Source organism: Martes martes, assembly GCF_963455335.1.
Source record: "Martes martes genome assembly, chromosome: 8".
NCBI classification, from domain to species: Eukaryota; Metazoa; Chordata; class Mammalia; order Carnivora; family Mustelidae; genus Martes; species Martes martes.
In genome coordinates this window covers 120,283,672-120,302,253 of record NC_137895.1, presented here as the reverse complement: position 1 = coordinate 120,302,253, position 18,582 = coordinate 120,283,672, and the positions used below count along the sequence as shown (strand labels likewise).

At 34.4% G+C, this 18,582-nt stretch overlaps 1 protein-coding gene across 2 annotated transcripts in view; it reads left to right on the top strand.

The window, feature by feature from the left end:
* Positions 1-18,582, top strand: part of TRDMT1 (tRNA aspartic acid methyltransferase 1) — a 56,027-nt gene that overhangs the window by 17,395 nt on the left and 20,050 nt on the right. For both annotated transcript variants that reach the window (XM_080810514.1, XM_080810515.1), the window contains 2 exons: positions 6,874-6,983; positions 18,101-18,177. In XM_080810514.1, the coding sequence (XP_080666640.1) occupies positions 6,874-6,983; positions 18,101-18,177 (187 nt within the window). The remainder of the gene's footprint in view (positions 1-6,873; positions 6,984-18,100; positions 18,178-18,582) is intronic.

Below are 18,582 nucleotides of genomic sequence, written 5' to 3'. Positions count from 1 at the left end.
CTGCGAGTACTCTAATGTACAAGCCATGGCCTGGGTGCTCTCAGATCACGTAGTCTCATGAGAGAGGCAGTATCCTGGGATAAATGTGATCATAGTGTGAACTACCCAGCACGATGACACCCTGAGGGACCGGCCCTCATTTCACTCCAGCAGGCTTAGTGAAAGCCTCCTGGAGGAGTCATGCCTAAGCTGAGTGAGTCCTGAAAGACCAAGAATGATCTAGGACAAGCGAGATGGTGTCAGAGGTTGGACAGGGTAGGATAGGCCTTTTAACTATATACAGAGGCACTGGGATTGAGAAATTATGACTCATCTGGGGAATGATAAGAATTACCTGGGGGTATTACCTGGGGAAAAGTGTATGTGTATGAGTGTAGTAGGTGTGAATTGGAAGAGAGTGGGGTTGATCGAGGGACAGTGTCAAAAGAGGAGACTAGACAGGTATGCAGGGTCCAAATCATGCTAAGAAGTTTAGATTTTATTGGGAAGACTGTGGTGAACTACTAGATGACTTGGAAGCTATAGAATGATTTAATTAGAACCAGGGAAGAATCCTGGGAAACCCCAGAAGTGCAGATTTACTGATGTGAGTTCAGAAAAAAAGCATTTGATGCTACCTTGTTTTTTTTTTTAACAGTTGACATTGTTACGTATATTGATATATGTAGCTTATAAATAATATGTCCGTGGAACACTGACCATCTCTCTTGATAAGGTTTCTAAAATACAGACTTTTCTATAAGAAACAAAAAGAAATGAAGGTTTATCTTCCCTTCAAAAAAAATAGAATTAAAAATAAGCAATCTAATATCACTTTTCAAGTCTCAAAACTGATGGAAGGAGACATTTCTTTATCTTAGGACAATAAATCATTTAAAAACACCAAGCACCTTTTATAAAAGAGACTTATGAACATTTAGTAATCATTAGAAGATCTTGCATGAAAACCTGAGAAGTTAGGGTTTTGTCTTTTCTTTGGTAATTATTATCAATATTTGTAGTTTGACCCTTGTTTTATGTCATGGAACCACAGAGGCTGTTGGGTAACACTCCAGCCATCATTCCAAAGGGAAATCAGAGCTTCCTTAGCGGTAGCTTCGTGTCACCTTCTAATCAGTATTATGATAAATCATCTGAGGAGGTCTTGCCCTGCAAAAATGTTTAGCAAGAGATTACTGGGGTTAGGAAATATGTGAGGCTGATTATCATTGTTCCAGAGTTTTAGCGGTTTTGCTTTTGAGATTTTGAGTATACCATGGTGGTGGTATTAGTACTGGTATTCTTAATATTGTTCATATTAGATTTTTGAGTTATTAGGTATATGATTTTGCTTAGTTTTCTAAATTTTTTATTTCCTCTTAAATCAAGGCTCCAGAGGTTTTCTCCTCAGAGTAACATAGATGTGACTTTTAAGAAATAATGATGAGAGGCACCTGGATGGCTCAGTGGGGTAAAGCCTCTGCCTTCTGCTCAGGTCATGGTCTTAGGGTCCTAGGATTGAACCCCACATCGGGCTCTCTGCTCAGCAGGGAGCCTGCTTCTCCGTCTCTCTGTGCCTGCCTCTCTGCCTACTTGTCATCTCTGTCTGTCAAATAAGTAAATAAAATCTTAAAAAAAAAAAAGAAATAATGATGAAATAACTTTATATGGTGACAGATGGTGATGACACCGTGGTGAGCATGGAGTGATTTATAGTTGTTGAATCACTATGTTATACCCCTGAAGCTAATATTATATGTCAACTATACTTCAATAATAAAAATTTAAAAACAATAGAGAAAGTATTTGGTTGGTAGAAATTCACTTCATAAGGAAAATCTGGGGAGAAGTCATCTCTTATATTAAAAGAGGAATTCGTGTACCTCAGAGAAAAACAATGTTGCTTTAATTTTAAAACTCCCCTGACCTCCATAAATATAAACTTTATATATCCATCCCTGTGGGTCTAGCCAAATGCTTGGCACAAATTACTCAATAAATTTTTTTTTTAATTATATTGATCCGGTCTAAACTGGCATTGAACCGGAAGTTCTCTTTTCAACACATAGACACACACACACACACAAACACACACACACACACATCTAAACAATAGAGGAATTGTTAGGATTAGGTTCATGCATCTGTTAGCATTAGGTTTAACTGTCAGTAATAGAGACATCCAAAATAATAGTGACTAAAAGGAGATAGAAGTTTGTTTTTTTCTTACATAAAGTAAACCTAGGGGTGCCTGGGTGGCTCAGTCGGTTAAGCATCTGTCTCTTAATTTTGGCTCAGGTCATGATCTCAGGATCGTGAGATGGAGTCCCATGTAGGGAATCTGTGCTCAGTGGGGAGTCTGCTTGAGATGCTCTCCTTCTCTCTCTCTCTCTCTCAAATAAATAATCTTACAAAAAAAAAAAAAAGTGAATCTAGGTACAGTAATCCAGGGCTGTTATGGTGACTCTGTGAAATCCTTCAGGACCTCAACTCCTTCCAATTCTTTGCTTCACCAACTCTGTAAAGTGGCCATTCTCTTCATGGGCTAACATGGTGATTAGAGTGCCAGCTATTAGGTTTATTTTTCAATTGTTGAAACCAACAGTAGAAACGAACCAATAGTAAAAAGGCCAGAAAGCACAAACTATCATGTTCTTCTTATACCTTTATTCTTTCTCAAGGTCCTCCTCAAAATGGAGGAGAGAGTCCTCCTCTTCTCCAAATTGCATGGTATTATCTGGCATAGCATCTTTATTTTCCTTTCCCTGTAAATTCACTGTGCTCCTTTTTAAACATTAATTTGGTACCTTTTTCTCTTGCGCCACTTTCCCAGCTCTGGTCTGTACGTAGATCTCAAGCAGTCTTTGTCCACTCTCTGGTTGATGGGCTCTTGTATTTAGTTAGATCTTAGTAACAATGATCTAGTGTATGTCTTGAGCCAGAGTAAGTTTTTTGTTGTTGTACTGTTAGCTAAACTTCTAAAGAGATTTTCTAAGGAAATTGGGTGAATTTTGTAAAGAATTTGAAACTTATTCTAAATTTTATTTAATTCAGAGAAATAATTTATTGACAAGTTTTGAAAAGCAAGAATCTTTTAAAAGAAACAAGAAATACACTTTTCCAATAGGGATAAAACATTTAGCAATCATTTAAAAATCAGAATCCATTCAGATGTTTTTGTTTAGTATTTTTATTCTTACCTTGCCACTTTGAATGAAAGGAAATAGACATGGGATATGGTCCACTGATCTTCCATTTCACAACTAGATGTCAGTGTTAACATACCTGATTAAGTGTCTCAGGTGTGATCATAATGAGCTCATTCAAGTAATTACTCGCCTATATGAGACACAATCAGAAAATAAGTGATAAAGAAAAAAAATAAGCTGCTTTCCTTTTTTCAAAATGGGTTGGTTAATTTTATATTTACATTTTTAAAAATTGAATTTTTCCCCAACTTAATAACTATGCACAATTAAACTTTCTGATTTATTTAGTTAGGAAAGGCAGGTAGAATATAAACTTGTACCCTTTCATCACTACTACCAACCAGAGGTTCTTCTCTACAACTTTTCCAGAAAGAGTGATCAGAAAAAGGAGGACAATTATTGCTACTCAAATACAGTGTGCGTGTGTTCGATTCCTGCCTACTTCAGTGAGAGACATACACGAGAGCAGGAATTATGCATGTATTGTCAGTAACATTTCTTACATCTCCCTAGAAGGTCTCTCTTGGTATAACTAAACCTGCCTTTTTAAATTCAGTCCTCACGTAAAGAGGAGCACGATACCCTTTGTCCTCTCCTTATAGATCCAATCTGACAATCTTGTAACATCATCTATATGCATTTCTTTAACTAGAATGTCTTGCTTCTTGTACCCATGCTTCCTGTTGATAAATATGCCATCAGAGTAGTAACTGAAATACCATGAATGATATCCAGATTGAACAGTAGATCACAGTGCTGAAAACACACTCCTACCCTCCACACTACTAAAATATCCGGATGGGTTCCCTTTTCCCAATTCTCTCTTCCCTGCAAGAATTACTTCTCCTGCATGATTTAAGTAATAGAGCTCACTTATGTAAAGTTCTACTGAGTTATATTCACTTTGATATTTTTAGTTAAACATTTTCAAAATATGTGTACGTGGTTTGACAAAGATTATTGGAGGCTGTAGATCTGAAGTACACAGTAGAAAATGGCAAGACAACTTCTCTTTGGATCTCAGTTTTCAGATTTCAATAGAATTGACAGTTTTGCTTATTTATTTATTCATTTAATTTAAATTTTAGTCAATTTAACAAATTTAGTCAAATTTAGTTAAAATTTAGTTAATTTTAGTTAAATTTAGTTAAATTTAGTCAAATTTAACATGCAGAGCAATATTGGTTTTTGGAGTAGAATTCGATGATTCGTCACTTACATACAACCAAGTTTGCTTTTTTAAAATGGTTATTTATAAATCTAACTTTTTCCTTAGAAGCACATCCATATACCAGAACAATTCTGCTTTAAAAACACAAGTTGAATTATTGTCAGTAATGTCTTAGTACATTCATTTCTCATTGTGGAAATAACTTTTTAGGGCCTGCCCTGGATCCTGATTTTATAATAATCTAAAATAATGCATACACAACAGGGTTTTTACTTACTGACTTTTAAAATCTGTTGTTTTCCAAGAAAGAATTTTTGGTTCATCGACTCTTGGATAGCCACATAAAACATTCATTTGGCAGTTGCTTTTTGTAAGTTGTTTTTTGTTTTTTTTTTTTTGACAGACAGAGATCACAAGTAGGCAGAGAGGCAGGCAGAGAGAGAGGGGGAGCAGGCTCTCCGCTGAGCAGAGAGCCCGATGCGGGGCTCCATCCCAGGACCCTGACATCACGACCTGAGCTGAAGGCAAAGGCTTAACCCACTGAGACACCCAGGTGCCCGCTTTTTGTAAGTTTTTATGTCTTTCAGGCACACAATACAATTACATAAAATTAATTATTGATTGTGGTACAGATTCGGCATATCACTGTGTACTGTCAGTCAGCCTGATGAAAGAGGAAAGTTGTATTAACCAACTCCAGGCAATCCCAGATTGCAGAATATATTGTGGAAATGCATCAGGCTTCATCATGCTAATAACAAGATAATCTTACTTAACAGAACAGTAAAATAATTCAGTGAAGTTTATATAATTTCAAATTCTCTTACAATGCTTAGTAGTAACTTAATTCTTGATCTGAATTATAACAGGTTTGTGATTTTACAAAATAATCTTTATGTACTGATTTTTTAATTTGTTTAAAAGCCTTCTTGATTTATGTTTCAAGATTTCTCTGATGTCTTTGACAAATATATTATTTATAACTTTATACTAAGGCAAATAACTAGTTATTGATTTCTAAACTCAGTTGGAGGCAGCTACCCTATGGTATTACCAGCTGGACCTCAGAGTTTCCAGTGACCTACATACAAGGCAGCAGAGTACCTAGGAGATAACTAACTGGTCCTAGCTGAGTGTCTTGAGCCTAGTAGACATTCAGCAAATACTTAGAGATATTTATGCCCTTGTTTTATCTTGGACATCATCTCTTTTAGGCCTCAATATATGGTTGTGATTATTTTCTGAGTGTCTGTGAACCTTCCTCTTTACCCATCTTTTGTGAACTGAGTTTCATTTTTAGTGCCTGCTACCAGAGCCCTAGCTCCTCACATCTAAATTCTTTTGCCATTTTTTGATATTTGGTCTACCTATGCTAACTCTTAACAGCAAATGGTTATTAAAAAAATAGCTATTTTGAGGTACTGTGCAATTTTGTAATTTTTTTCTGGTGGTTTTCCTAAGGAGTCTGAAATACTTTTATTTTTAAAACTCACATCTTCTCCTGATTTGGGACAGGGAAATACATCATTACTTTTGTATGTGTTTGGGTAAGAAGTGCAAGGGGGTGGTAATTGCAAAATGTAATAGCAGCTATGCATGTTTACATAGTTCATGTTTTGACTGCTGTAAAACTCTTTGACATCACTTTGAAAATTATTATTTTTTTTTTAGAGAGGAAGAGTGGGGGCGGGGGTGAGAGAGAGAGAGGAGGAAAGAGAATCTTAAGCAGACTCCATGCCCAGCGTAGAGCCCAACATGAGGCTCAATCTCATAAGTCAGATCATGACCTGAGCAGAAATCAATAGTTGGAGGCTTAACCCACGGAGCCACCCAAGCACCCCTGAAATTATTTTTTACATTCTATCCTGGTCTGTTAGATTTTTAATTTTTAGTCTATGTATTTTTTATATTTGGACACCAATTAATTGCTCATTTTAGTTAAAACTTACCTAAATCTTAAACAGGTGAATTTTGTGATATGTGAATCCCATAAAACTGTTGTTATCGCAATAAAACTGTTGTTTAAAAAACTTCCAAAACTTACATAAAAGCATTTTTAGTGATATTGGGAAGCAGCTTTGTATTAATGTTAAAAGGTGAGGTGCAAACAGTAGGTAATTTATTTATATAGAGTTCCAACTGATAATGGTTTTTAAAAATATACTTCCCTTTTCTATTTTTGGTTGTATTTTAACTTAGGAAAACTTTCTATTTAACTCATTAAGTGTATATCTTAATGGAGTGGGGAAGGCAAATGTAAGAGATAATGACTAAAATATTTAGATCTTATTTATAGCTTTAGAAATCTATTTGGAGAGATGAACCAGCAGTTGCAAATATTCCACTTCATAACTAACTCCTTGGCCTGGTTGTCAATTAGAAATCTGAGATCTAGCTAGATCATTGAGGAAGTGAGGATGTGTACTCCAAAATTCTGGATTTTGACTTCTCTGTAAAGTGACCAAATTGATATTAAGGATGTTACATTTTAAGATATTCCATTTATCATTGCAGAAAGCTGTATACCTGCACAAGTGGTGGCTGCCATTGATGTAAACACTGTCGCTAATGAAGTATACAAGTACAATTTTCCTCACACACAGTTACTGGCCAAGACAATCGAAGTGAGTACTGTTGCTTATTGTTTTAATAAGTATATGGCAAGGAAAATGTGATTGAAAAACACTGTAAGATACTGGTTTCTGGCATCTTCATTGGAGGGTAAGTCATATATATAAATGAAAAAGTTTAGGAGAAGGGAATCAACATTTTATATTCTGTGAGAAGATGGCATGTTCTTTTTTGCCCTTATTTATTTTTAATTTTCAGTTTGAGAGAGTGAGAATGAGAGAGGTTAGTATTTTGGTCTCTGAGAAAAAGGATTGAAATGTAAGAATATGCCTGACTTCTAAATGCATGGTTCCTTAATGATACTAAACTTTGTTGAATTCTTTACTTTCAAGCAATAGTCATGCTATATATATATATATATATATATATACACATACATATATATATATACACACGCACACACACACACACATAACAGGAATAAAAACAAGAGAGGCAGGCCGTCACTGGTTATTACTTATTGAATGCTACTTATTTTAAAATCTTTTTTTAAAAAAGATTATTTATTTATTTATTTGACAGACAGAGATCACAAGTGGGCAGAGAGGCAGGCAGAGAGAGAGGAGGAAGCAGGCTCCCCGCTGAGCAGAGAGCCAGATGCAGGGCTCGATCCCAGGACCCTGGGTTCATGACCTGAGCTGAAGGCAGAGGTTTAACCCACTGAGCCACCCAGGTGTCCCTGAATGCTACTTATTTTAGCAAGCCCGTCAAAATTAATGGTTCAAAGTACATTGATCAACTCTGCAGAAGTATTTAACACTGATGTACATTATTTTAAAAATAGTAAGTTCTGTTTTTCTCCCATTTTCTTGTGAAAAATTTTACAACAAACTTTTCATGAAGCTATAATTTATATACAGTAAACTGCACTCATTTGTGTGTAGTTGAGTTTTGACTAATATATACAAGGGTGCAACCACCACAATTAAGACTTAGAACATCCAACCCCCATAGTGTTTCTCAGTGTCCCAACCCCAGGCAATGACTGCTTTCTGTCATTACAGATTAAATTTTCCATTTCCAGTATATCACAAATAAAATCACGAGTGTAGTTTTTCTGGGTGTAACTTTTTTATTTAGCATGTTTTTTTTAATTCACCCATGTTGTTTTTGCACATCAGTAAGTAGTCTGTTTTTTTGTTATTATTGCTGAGTAATAATCTATACAATGGAATATTATGTACTATAATGTATATATCCATTCCTATGATGTTTGACATTTAGGTTATTTCCAGTTTTTGGCTATATAAAAATGTTGCTGTGAACATTCATGTACAGGTTTTTGTGTGGACTTTTGTTTTCATTTCTTGGAGAAGAATACCTAGAATTGGAATTGCTGGGTCCTATAGTAGGTTTCTTTAATTTTATGAGAAAATGCTATTTACCAGGGTGTTTGTACCATTTCACATTCCCATAATCAATGTTTAAGTGTTTCAGTTGTTTCACATCCTTACAAGCACTTGATATTGTTAATTTTTAAAATGTTAGCCATTCTAGTGAGCCTATCGTGCTATTGGGATTCTTTTGTGTATTATAATTTTAATTTGCATTTCCCTGATGGCTAATAATGTTGTGTATCTTTTCTTGTGTTTATTGGCTATTTCTGTGTTTTCTTCTGTAATGAAATCTCTGGCCCAATTTTTATTATTTGGTGTGTTTGATATATCATCATTTCATTATAAGAGTTAAGTGTTCTGGATTCAAGTTGTCTGTCAGAAATCTGTATAACAAAGATTTTCTCCTTGGGGCGCCTGGGTGGCTCAGTGGGTTAAAGCCTCTGCCTTCGGCTCAGGTCATGATCTCAGGGTCCTGGGATCGAGCCCCGCGTCGGGCTTTCTGCTCAGTGGGGAGCCTGCTTCCTCCTCTCTCTCTGCCTGCCTCTCTGTCTACTTGTGATCTCTGTCTGTCAAATAAATAAATAAAATCTTAAAAAACAAAAAAAAAAAAACAAAAAAAAAAAGATTTTCTCCAGTTTAGTAATTTGTCTTTTCATTTCCTTAACTGTGTTCATCAAAATGCAGAGGTTATTTATCTTTCTTTGTTTTTTGATCACATTTCTGAGTGTTCTAAAAATTTTTTGTTTACCCCATCTTCCCCTCATTCTTCCAGAAATTTTATAGTTTTAGCTTTTCCATTTAGGTTTACGACCCATTTAAAATTACTTTTTGTATTTATTTTGAAATAAGTCATTTTTTTTCCAAGTGCATATAACATTATCCTGGCACCATTTTCTTTCTTTCTTTCTTTTATTCTTTTTTTACCATTTTCTGAAATGACTATCCTATCATCAATTTTCTTGACACCTTTATAAAAAAAATTAGGTCATAAATGTGTGTCTGTTTCTGGACCCTGTCTTCAGTAGTATGTATATGTTTTTCCTTACACCAGTAGTACATTATTTTAATTATTATAGCTTTATAATATGTATTGAATTCAGGTAGCATAAGTTCTCAAATTGCTGTTGTTTTTTCTTTCAAGATTATTTTGGCTGCCTTGTCATTTACATTTCAATGTAAATTTCAGAATAACCTTGCCAATTTCTAAAAAATATATCTATTTTGATTGGAATTGTACTGATTGGTTTTAGAAGAATTGGTATCTTAGTAAAATGGAGTCTTCCAGGCCATGAACATAGTATTTCTCTTCAATTATTTAGGTATTCTTTAATTTATAAGAGCACTATTTTGTAATATTTGTTATACAAATCTTGTGCTATGTTAATTAATTTATCCCTAAATATTGTGGGTTTTGATGCTATTGTAAATGGTATTTTTAAAATACCACTATTTTACAACTATTTCCTATTGCTAACATATAGGAATACACTTATTTTTGTTTATCAACCTTGACCTTGTATCTTATGGCTTTGTTATATTGACTTATTCTGATAGCTTTGGTTTTTTGGGGATTTTTTTCTACATACACAATCATATTGTCTGAGAATAAGAGTTTTACTTTTCCCTTCCAGTCAGTGTGATGTTTTTCTTGTCTTATTGCATTGTCTAGGACCTTCTGTACAGTGTTGATTAAATAGGATTATATTGGGATATCTTTGCCTTCTTTTGGAACCTAGAGGTGGAGCATTCGGTCATTTACCATTTGGGATGATGTTAATTGTAGATTTTTTATAGATGTATTTTACCAAGTTGAAGAAGTGCCCTTTTATTACATTTTCTGAGAATTTTTATAATGAATGGGTTTTGAATTTTGTCAGATGCTGTCTGTATCGCATCTTTTGACATGATTATATCATTTGCCCCTTTGTTCTCTTAATATGGTGATTGTATCAATTTCTTTTTTTGAATGTTAAGTCAGTATCACATTCCTGGGATAAATCCTACTTGATCATTATCTGTCACCTATTTTAGGTAATGCTGGTTTCAGTTTGCTAATATTTTGTTAAGTTTTACATTTAGCTTCATAGATGATTTGTTATTGCTACTCAGTGTTTCAGTATGGTTTCAGTATTAGGGTTATTTTAGACTTACATTTTTTGGAAGAGTTTGAAAAACAAGTATTAGTTCCTTTATGAATGTTTGATAGAATTTAGTTAATGAAGCCATCTGGCCTGAGGTTTTCTTTGTGAGAAGGTTTTAACTATGAATTTAATTATTTAATTGCTATAAGGCTAGTGAGGCTTCCTATTTATATTTTTATTTTGTTATAGAAATTTGTGATCTTTGAAGAAATTATCCATTTTATCTGATTTATTCAGGTCTGCTCACTGGATTTTTTCATATTTCCTTATACCCTTTTTCTATATGTGAACTCTTTGGTGGTATACTATAGGTCATTCCTGATGTTAGTAATTTATAAAATGCCAGTGAAGCTGGAAGCTTACCAGTTTTATTGGTCTTTTCAAGTAAATAACTTTGGATGCAATTGATACTATCCATTGTCCTTTTGTTTACTATTTCACTAATTTCTGCTCATCTTTATTATTTCTTTCTACTTTGCATTTAATTTATTTTTTTAGTACTTCTTACAGTGGGACTTTAGATGACTGACTTGCTTGTTTTCCTTTTTTATATAAATATTTAATGCTATAAATTTTCCTAAATTTTGGCTACATTCCACAAATTTTCATATGTTGTATTGATTTTATATAGTTCAAAATATTTTCCAATTTCCCTTCTGATTTCTTCTTTAGCCCATGTGTTATTTGTAAGTATGGATTTAAATTTCCAAATAGTCATAATATTTTCCAGGTATCTTTCTGTTATTTCTGTTATTGATTTCTTATTTCTGTTTTATTTTGGTCATACTTTGTATAATTTCAGTTATTTTAAATTGTTGAGACTTGTGTTATGGCCCAGAATTCAATTTATCTAGTGAGTGTTATCTAGTGAATGTTCTGTATGGTATTGAAAAGAATATATTCTTTTTTTGTGGGATAGAATGCTCTCTAAATGTCAGTTAGGTCAAGTTGGTTGATAATGTTGTTCAATTTTTCTGTATCCTTACTGATTTTTACTATCAGTTGCTGAGAGAAGGGTGCTGTAATTTCCCACCACAGTTGTGAATATGCCTTTTCCTTCAGAACTGTCAGTTTTTGCTTCATTTTATCTTGAAGCTCTTATTGTTTACACTTTATAATTTTTTTAGCTGAATGACCCCTTTATCATTATGAAATGTCCCCTTTTTTCCAGATCTTATTTAAATTCTAATTAGTTAATATACATTTGCAATATTGGTGTCAGGAGTAGAATTCAGTGGTTCATCACAACACGCATTGCTTATCATAACAAGTACCCTCCTTAATACCCATCACCCATCTAGCCCATTTCCTGCTTACCTCCCTTCATCAACCCTCGGTTTGTTCTCTATCATTAAGAGTCTTTTATGGTTTGTTGTCCTCTCTCTCTTTTTCCTCCCTCCCATATGTTCATCTGTTTAGTTTTCTTAAATTCTACATATGAGGGAAATCATATGTTATTTATCTTTCTCTGATTGACTTATTTCACTTAGTATAATATACTCGAGCTCCATCCACATCATTGCAAATGGCAAGATTACATTTTTCTTGGCTGAGTAATATTCCATTGTGTGTGTTTGTGTGTTTGTGTGTGATCTTCTTATGCATTCATCAGTTGATGGGCACTTGGGCTCTTTCCATAGTTTGGCTGTTGTTGATAATGCTTCTTGAAATGTCGCTTTTTAACCCCAAGAAGTATTTCCTGTTCTGAAGTCTGCTTTTCCTGATATTAGTATAGCTAGTCTGCTTTCTTATGATTAATGTTTACATGTTTATGTTTTTCCATCCTTTAAAGTTTATCCTATTTGTATCTTTGTATTTAAGTTAAATTTACAGTGGACATGTATAGTTGGGTCTTGCTTTTTTATTCAGGCTACAGGGTCTACCTTTTAATTGGAGTGTTTGTACCATTTACATTTAATCTTGTTATTAATATTTTTATATTTAATTCTACTACCTTGCTATTTGTTTTCTATTTTGCCAATCTGTTTTTGTTCATCCTTTTCTGCCTTTTGATATATTAATATTTTATTATTCTCTACTAATGGCTTATTAGGTATACCTTATTATTTATATCTATTTTATTTTCTTAGTGGCTACTCTAGGGTTTACAATATGCTTATAAACAGTTTTCTTTGGGATTTCTGATTGAATGTGGCATAAAAAGATAATTCTATTCTAAAACTCTATCCCTTTTCCTAATAGAAGTAAGAAAAGAAGGGAAAGGGGGATGGAAAGCCATCAATAATAAAAATAGGATTTAGAGTAAGCCAAAATAAGAAAGAAAACTTTGAAAAATAGTGTCTAATGCAGTGGAAATGGGACAACTGAATGAGGGTGGCAAAATCACAGGCAAACCTCCACATATCTTGTGTAGAATCCAGAAGGAGAGAATGGCAAGGGAGAAGACCAAATGCACCTGGCAGTTTGTTCCAAATCAAGAGAAGAGAGATTTGAAAAACCCAAATCACGGGGCTGACTGAATGTGCTATCAAACGTTGACAGACTACCTGCTTGCCCTGAATGTAAGATCATGGGTAAGGGACAGAGGTGTGCTCTTACGATAAAGACTAGTGCAGGTCCTTCCCAGAAACAGTGTGGCCACAAAGTACCTCTTTCACCTCTATCTTCCAGCAAACTCCTCGATTCAGGTGGTCTCCATTAAAAAATGAATAATAACGAGAAAGGAATCAGTTTGAGGCTATACTAATGTACTTTTAAGATAATGTATGAAATGTAAACAAAAAGCAGAATATACAACAGAAAATTATGTTAAGAAGCAGAAGAAAATTTCACACATACATGCCTCCATGAGCTTCAGGTACTAAATAAAACATGGTATCTTCAAAACAAGAGCTCAAATAAATACATACAACAGCTCACAAAGCAATGGTAAGACCGTAATTGGACTGGAAAAGTGTCAGTGGTCAGGGAAAAAAGAAAGTGGAGAAAAATAAAACCATTATAGAAATGAAAGTCATGTCAGAGCAGCAAAAAATAAAATGGACAGTTCTGCAAACAATCATGAAGGACAGAGCTTGAGAAAAAGAAAGCAAAATAAAATGGAAAAGAAGTACAGAGCTAATGTTGCAAAATAAATGATAACTACTGGAGACAAAAATGATCTATAATAAAAATAATTAGTACCTCTGGGGAAGACAATAAAATAAATGGAATAAAAATATTAACAGAAACAGAGGGAAGAAATTCCTAAAATAAAACCTACAACAATTCATGAACTGTAGTATTCGTGGGCCTGTATTGAAGAAGTGACTCATTCACTTAATCTAACTAAGCAAGAAATGAATCCAAGTTGCGAACCCAGGAATAAAGCTACCATGTTAGGAAAGAAATTATGTTTAGAAACTGGCTAAAAATGTTGTGAATCTTTGCAGTGTAGAAATAGTAATATGATTGACATAGGAGAAGAAAGTGAGACTCAAAAAATATGTCTGAAAGATAAATGAAGCTGTGGATTTTTAGGACATTATTTGATGTTACTGTTAGAAGCTTGTCTGAGCTGAGAAAGACAGAGTAGCTAATTAAAGCACGCAAGACAAAAATGAGAGTAAAGCCTTTATCACTTATTGTGGTGATATAAGCACATCTGTAAAGTAAGAGAAAACGCCAGGGCCCCCTGCTCCATTTCCCCATGCCACAGTGCGCTGGGGGAGAGTGGGTGTGGCAGTACGGATGTGGGGATCAGTTTACCATCTGGGGCAGTCCTGGCCTTGAGGGGAATTGTAAGGGAGGAGGGCTAGGAAGGGAAAGTGCTGAGTACCAGCCAGAACAGGGAGAAGCGTCTTCCAGAGTTCCACCGCCTTCTCCCATAAGGAGGGCTTGGCAGAGCTGCGTGCAGCGGACCTCTGCCCAAGGCCTCAGATAAAGAGAACTAGACATGCAAATATATGAAGAATGTGCTGGCTAGGGCGCCTGAATCCTTGACTGCAGCGGCCCACAGAAACTCAACGTGCTGACCATGTTCCAACTCTGGAGTGTGAAGGGTAGCTCCCCTCAAGGCCTGCGGGGAGAAGCCTTTTTAACTGCCCACAGTCAGGCCTGAAAAATCACAGAGAGGGTTATAACCAGGAGCAGGACTCCTTGGGTATAAAATAACTAGTAAAATTAAACTTAAGTCTGTAATTCATCTAGGTAGAAAATGAGGAATTACTAGTCACTACTATATAAACTACACGTGAGCAGAAACCTTGTCTGGTGGTTCATTGTTGTCACAGACTCAGCACAATGCCTGGCATATATAGTAGATGCTCTGAAATGTTGGTGGATCACTTTCTGAACGTTGTTGAATGAACAACATATTGTGGCTAAGAACAGGGACAAATACCAGGCAAAAGGTCACAAAGGATAACAGTTTCAAAATAGGTATTAGTTAGAATGGATTTCTTTTTTTTTTTTTTTTTAAGATTTTATTTATTTGACAGACAAAGATCACAAGTAGGCAGAGAAGCAGTCAGAGAAAGGGAGAAGCAGTCAGAGACGGGGAAGCAGGCTCCCTGCTGAGCAGAGAGCGGGATGCGGGGCTTGATCCCAGGACTGTGAGATCATGACGTGAGCCGAAGGCAGAGGCTTAACCCACTGAGCCACCCAGGCGCCCCTAGAATGGATTTCAAAGCAAGAGCATTTAAGAGTCATAGAAAGTTACTTTATAATGATGATTAACACAGTCCTCAAGAAAGATCTGATTGTCGTATTTATGCACAAGATAACATCAGAGTTCATAGAGCAGGTAGGAAATATCTACTCAGTTTTTATTGGATATATACTGTGAGCCACAAAATAGAAAATCATTATCTTATGAATATAAACTCAGTAATTCTAAGTAAAATATGATCAAATAATCAGAAGTACATCAAAAGAATAATGTAGCATAATTAAAATAGATTTTGTTTTGAAAAGTATAATAGTAATTTAGTACATAGGAATTCTATTACTATTATTCAACTTGTTAATAATTGGAAAGAGCAAAACTTTGTATTGGAAAATATTTGACAAAATGCACTTTTCCAGTTGGTTTTAATCTCTCAATAAAATTAGGACAAATGCATTCTATTGCAGATATTTATATCATTTACTAGCTTTGTGTGTATGTGTGTTTATATTTCTGTTCAAACACAAACATGCACATGTATCTCCAAATCCAGTAGCATGCTACATGGTAAACTTTAAAAGCATTCTCACTAAAATAATGAACAAAACAAGGATGTCTACCTTCGGCACTGTTATTTAATGTTGTTGTGGATTGTTAGGTAATGTACTCATGTGGGAGAAATAGCATATAAATATGAAGGAGGATTCTAAAGAATAATTGTATAGGCCTGGAAAACAAAAAACATACTATCCTTAAAAAGAGTATGAGGAACAATTAGTGCATTTGAGAAGGGGGTTGTTTACAAAAATACGATAGCCAGTAGCTTACTATATATACAAACAAAGACATGTTAGAAAATATAATAGAAGAAAGGTTCTATTTCTGGTACAGATAGGAAACTTACAAGCACTGACACATACGTAACAAAAAAATCTGCATGACCCAGGTGGGAATAAAAGATATTTGAAAAATTGGAAGTATGACTGAATATTGTACAAATTTTAGTTCCCTTTAGATAAACTAAAATTTATTAAAATTGTCAAATGTTGTTTTCTAACCTACCAAGTTTTTCCTAAAGTGTTTATGGCAATTAAATATAAGCATAGCCAGGAGACTTTGTGCAAAAAGAAGTAATAAAGCTAGTAGCAAGACCAGTAAAACTGCTCATCAACATGTGATAATTTGTATATCTCCATAACTACTTTCTTGAATGTCAACACATTTAATGCCTTTGAATGCCAGGTTAAATAAAGTTGTTAATGGTTTGAGTAATTATTTCTTGTATACCTGCCCTATCATTTGAATTAAAAAAAAATCACTATTTTGAAGAATCCTTTAAAATTGTAATTTTTTATGCCAACCTGTATTGGAGGCAGTAACTCTGCTTACTCCCTCCAGATTCTAGACAAGGGATGTTCCTGATGTAAAAGATTGTTTTATTTTTACTTTAGTTTTAGAAATGTAGCTTTAATCCATCCATATTCAGTTAGGACATCAGTAAGTTGCTGATCACAATAGCCCTGTGCTGACAGGCTCTCTGACTTGAGTATGATGTGCTGTCTGATTGAACTGCTCTGGCCCATGTTTTCTGACAGACTAGTCAGTGTATGATTTGCACGTTGTTTTCCCGAAGACCCAGGGATTCAGGTGCTGCAGGAACTTTTCAATATTTAATTTTGTTTTTATGTTACATATACATCTAAAACTATTTCAACGCCTGTGATTTAAAAATGATAGACACATACATTCAAAATTTTAATACAGTAGAGACAACCAATGTGTTCCCCAGGTTAATTCACTCTTTACAGAACTCAGAATAAAGCTTGTTCTGCCTTATTCATGTCCTTGAACTTCTTAGAAGTGTGTCATAATTAAGAAAGTTGTGATTCTAGTCTGGTTGCTTGTTTCTGGCTAAGCTTATATACTGAGTGCTGAATGAGAATTGGAAAACCCATGACTTGTTTCTTTGTGCAGCAGACCTCCTTATCCACATGGGAATACATTTCAGGATCCCCAGTGGATGCCTAAACCCTCACATAGTACCAAATTCTGTATATATATCATGTTTTTCCTATATACACATACCTATGATAAAGGTAATTTATAAATTAGGCACAGTAAGAGATTAACAATAATGATAAAATAGAACAGCTATAGCAATATACTTTATAACAGTTCTGTGATTGCAGTCTCTCTCTCAAAATACCATATTTTACTCACTCTTCTTGTGATAGTAGAAGGAGGATCATCTGTTTCTGGACCCTGATTGACTGGGGTTGACTGAAATTGGAAGGTGAAACCACAGATAAGGGAGGGACCACTATACTGTATTTATCTTCTGATATATAAAATAGAAGCAAAATAGCACATTTTCAACTGCTTAGCCCAAGAGAATTATACTGATTAATCTTATCTGTTACCTTTTGAAGTTTTTTTGACTATATACAATTGTAAAACAGTATAATCATGCAGTATAATCATTGTGGATATCTGAAAATGGGACCTTTTATCATTTGGTGATATTTTAAGAGACCTACGTGGAAGGGATGGTGACTGGTCAATAGATCACATTTCCTAAATAAATATTATCACTAGAGAAGTGTTAAAAATCTTCTTAGGCCTTATGCTAAAAATTTATTAATTATAAAATGAAGTTCTCTATGTTTGACTCCAGAAAACACAGTGGTGTTAGGCTTGAGGTGTCACAGAGGTGCAAAAACACTTAGGATTCAGGAAATTAACATTCCAGCTCTGCTTTGGCCAGTTCTGAGTCTTGGAGGAAGTCACTTAGTTTTTTATAGCTTCGATTTACTTCTCCAACTTCCTTCGTAAGATTGCTTTGGAAAGTTAGTTTAACTGAAGTTAATTTGGAAAGTTAAGTGTTATATAAACTTTTGAGTGTTATATATAAAACTATTAAGGGTTATAATTTCTGATACATTCAGTTATAATTAGTTAGCATTTTTCCTTCTTCCCTATTCTATGCATCTTTTTAAATGTTTTTTCCCCAAATGTTTGTTCCTCAGGGCATTACACTAGAAGAGTTTGACAAATTGTCTTTCAATATGATTTTAATGAGCCCTCCCTGTCAACCATTCACCAGGTATGTATAATAAATATGTCTCTGTTGAGGAAGAGTACTTTCGAGGGATTTATTAAATCAAATTATACCATAGTTTCAAGCATGGACACTTTGAAGACTATTAGCTGCATTTCATAATTTTGACAATTTTCATAAATAATTCCTTTTATCTACTCATTTTTATAATACAGCATTAATCATAAAGGAAATAGCAATTACTACCAAATAAGCAAAGCAGTCTGGTCATTAGAAGATAGGAAGAGACTGTATGGACCTCTTTTATACCTACCTAAGATACAGTATTTATTTCTGACCTAAGTTACCTTAAATTAATTAAACTAATGAGTATTCAGGAATATCTTTTTAACTGACTAATAAAGTAAATTTTCATAATATTCAATTCCTAAATTACTTAACTGTAAAATT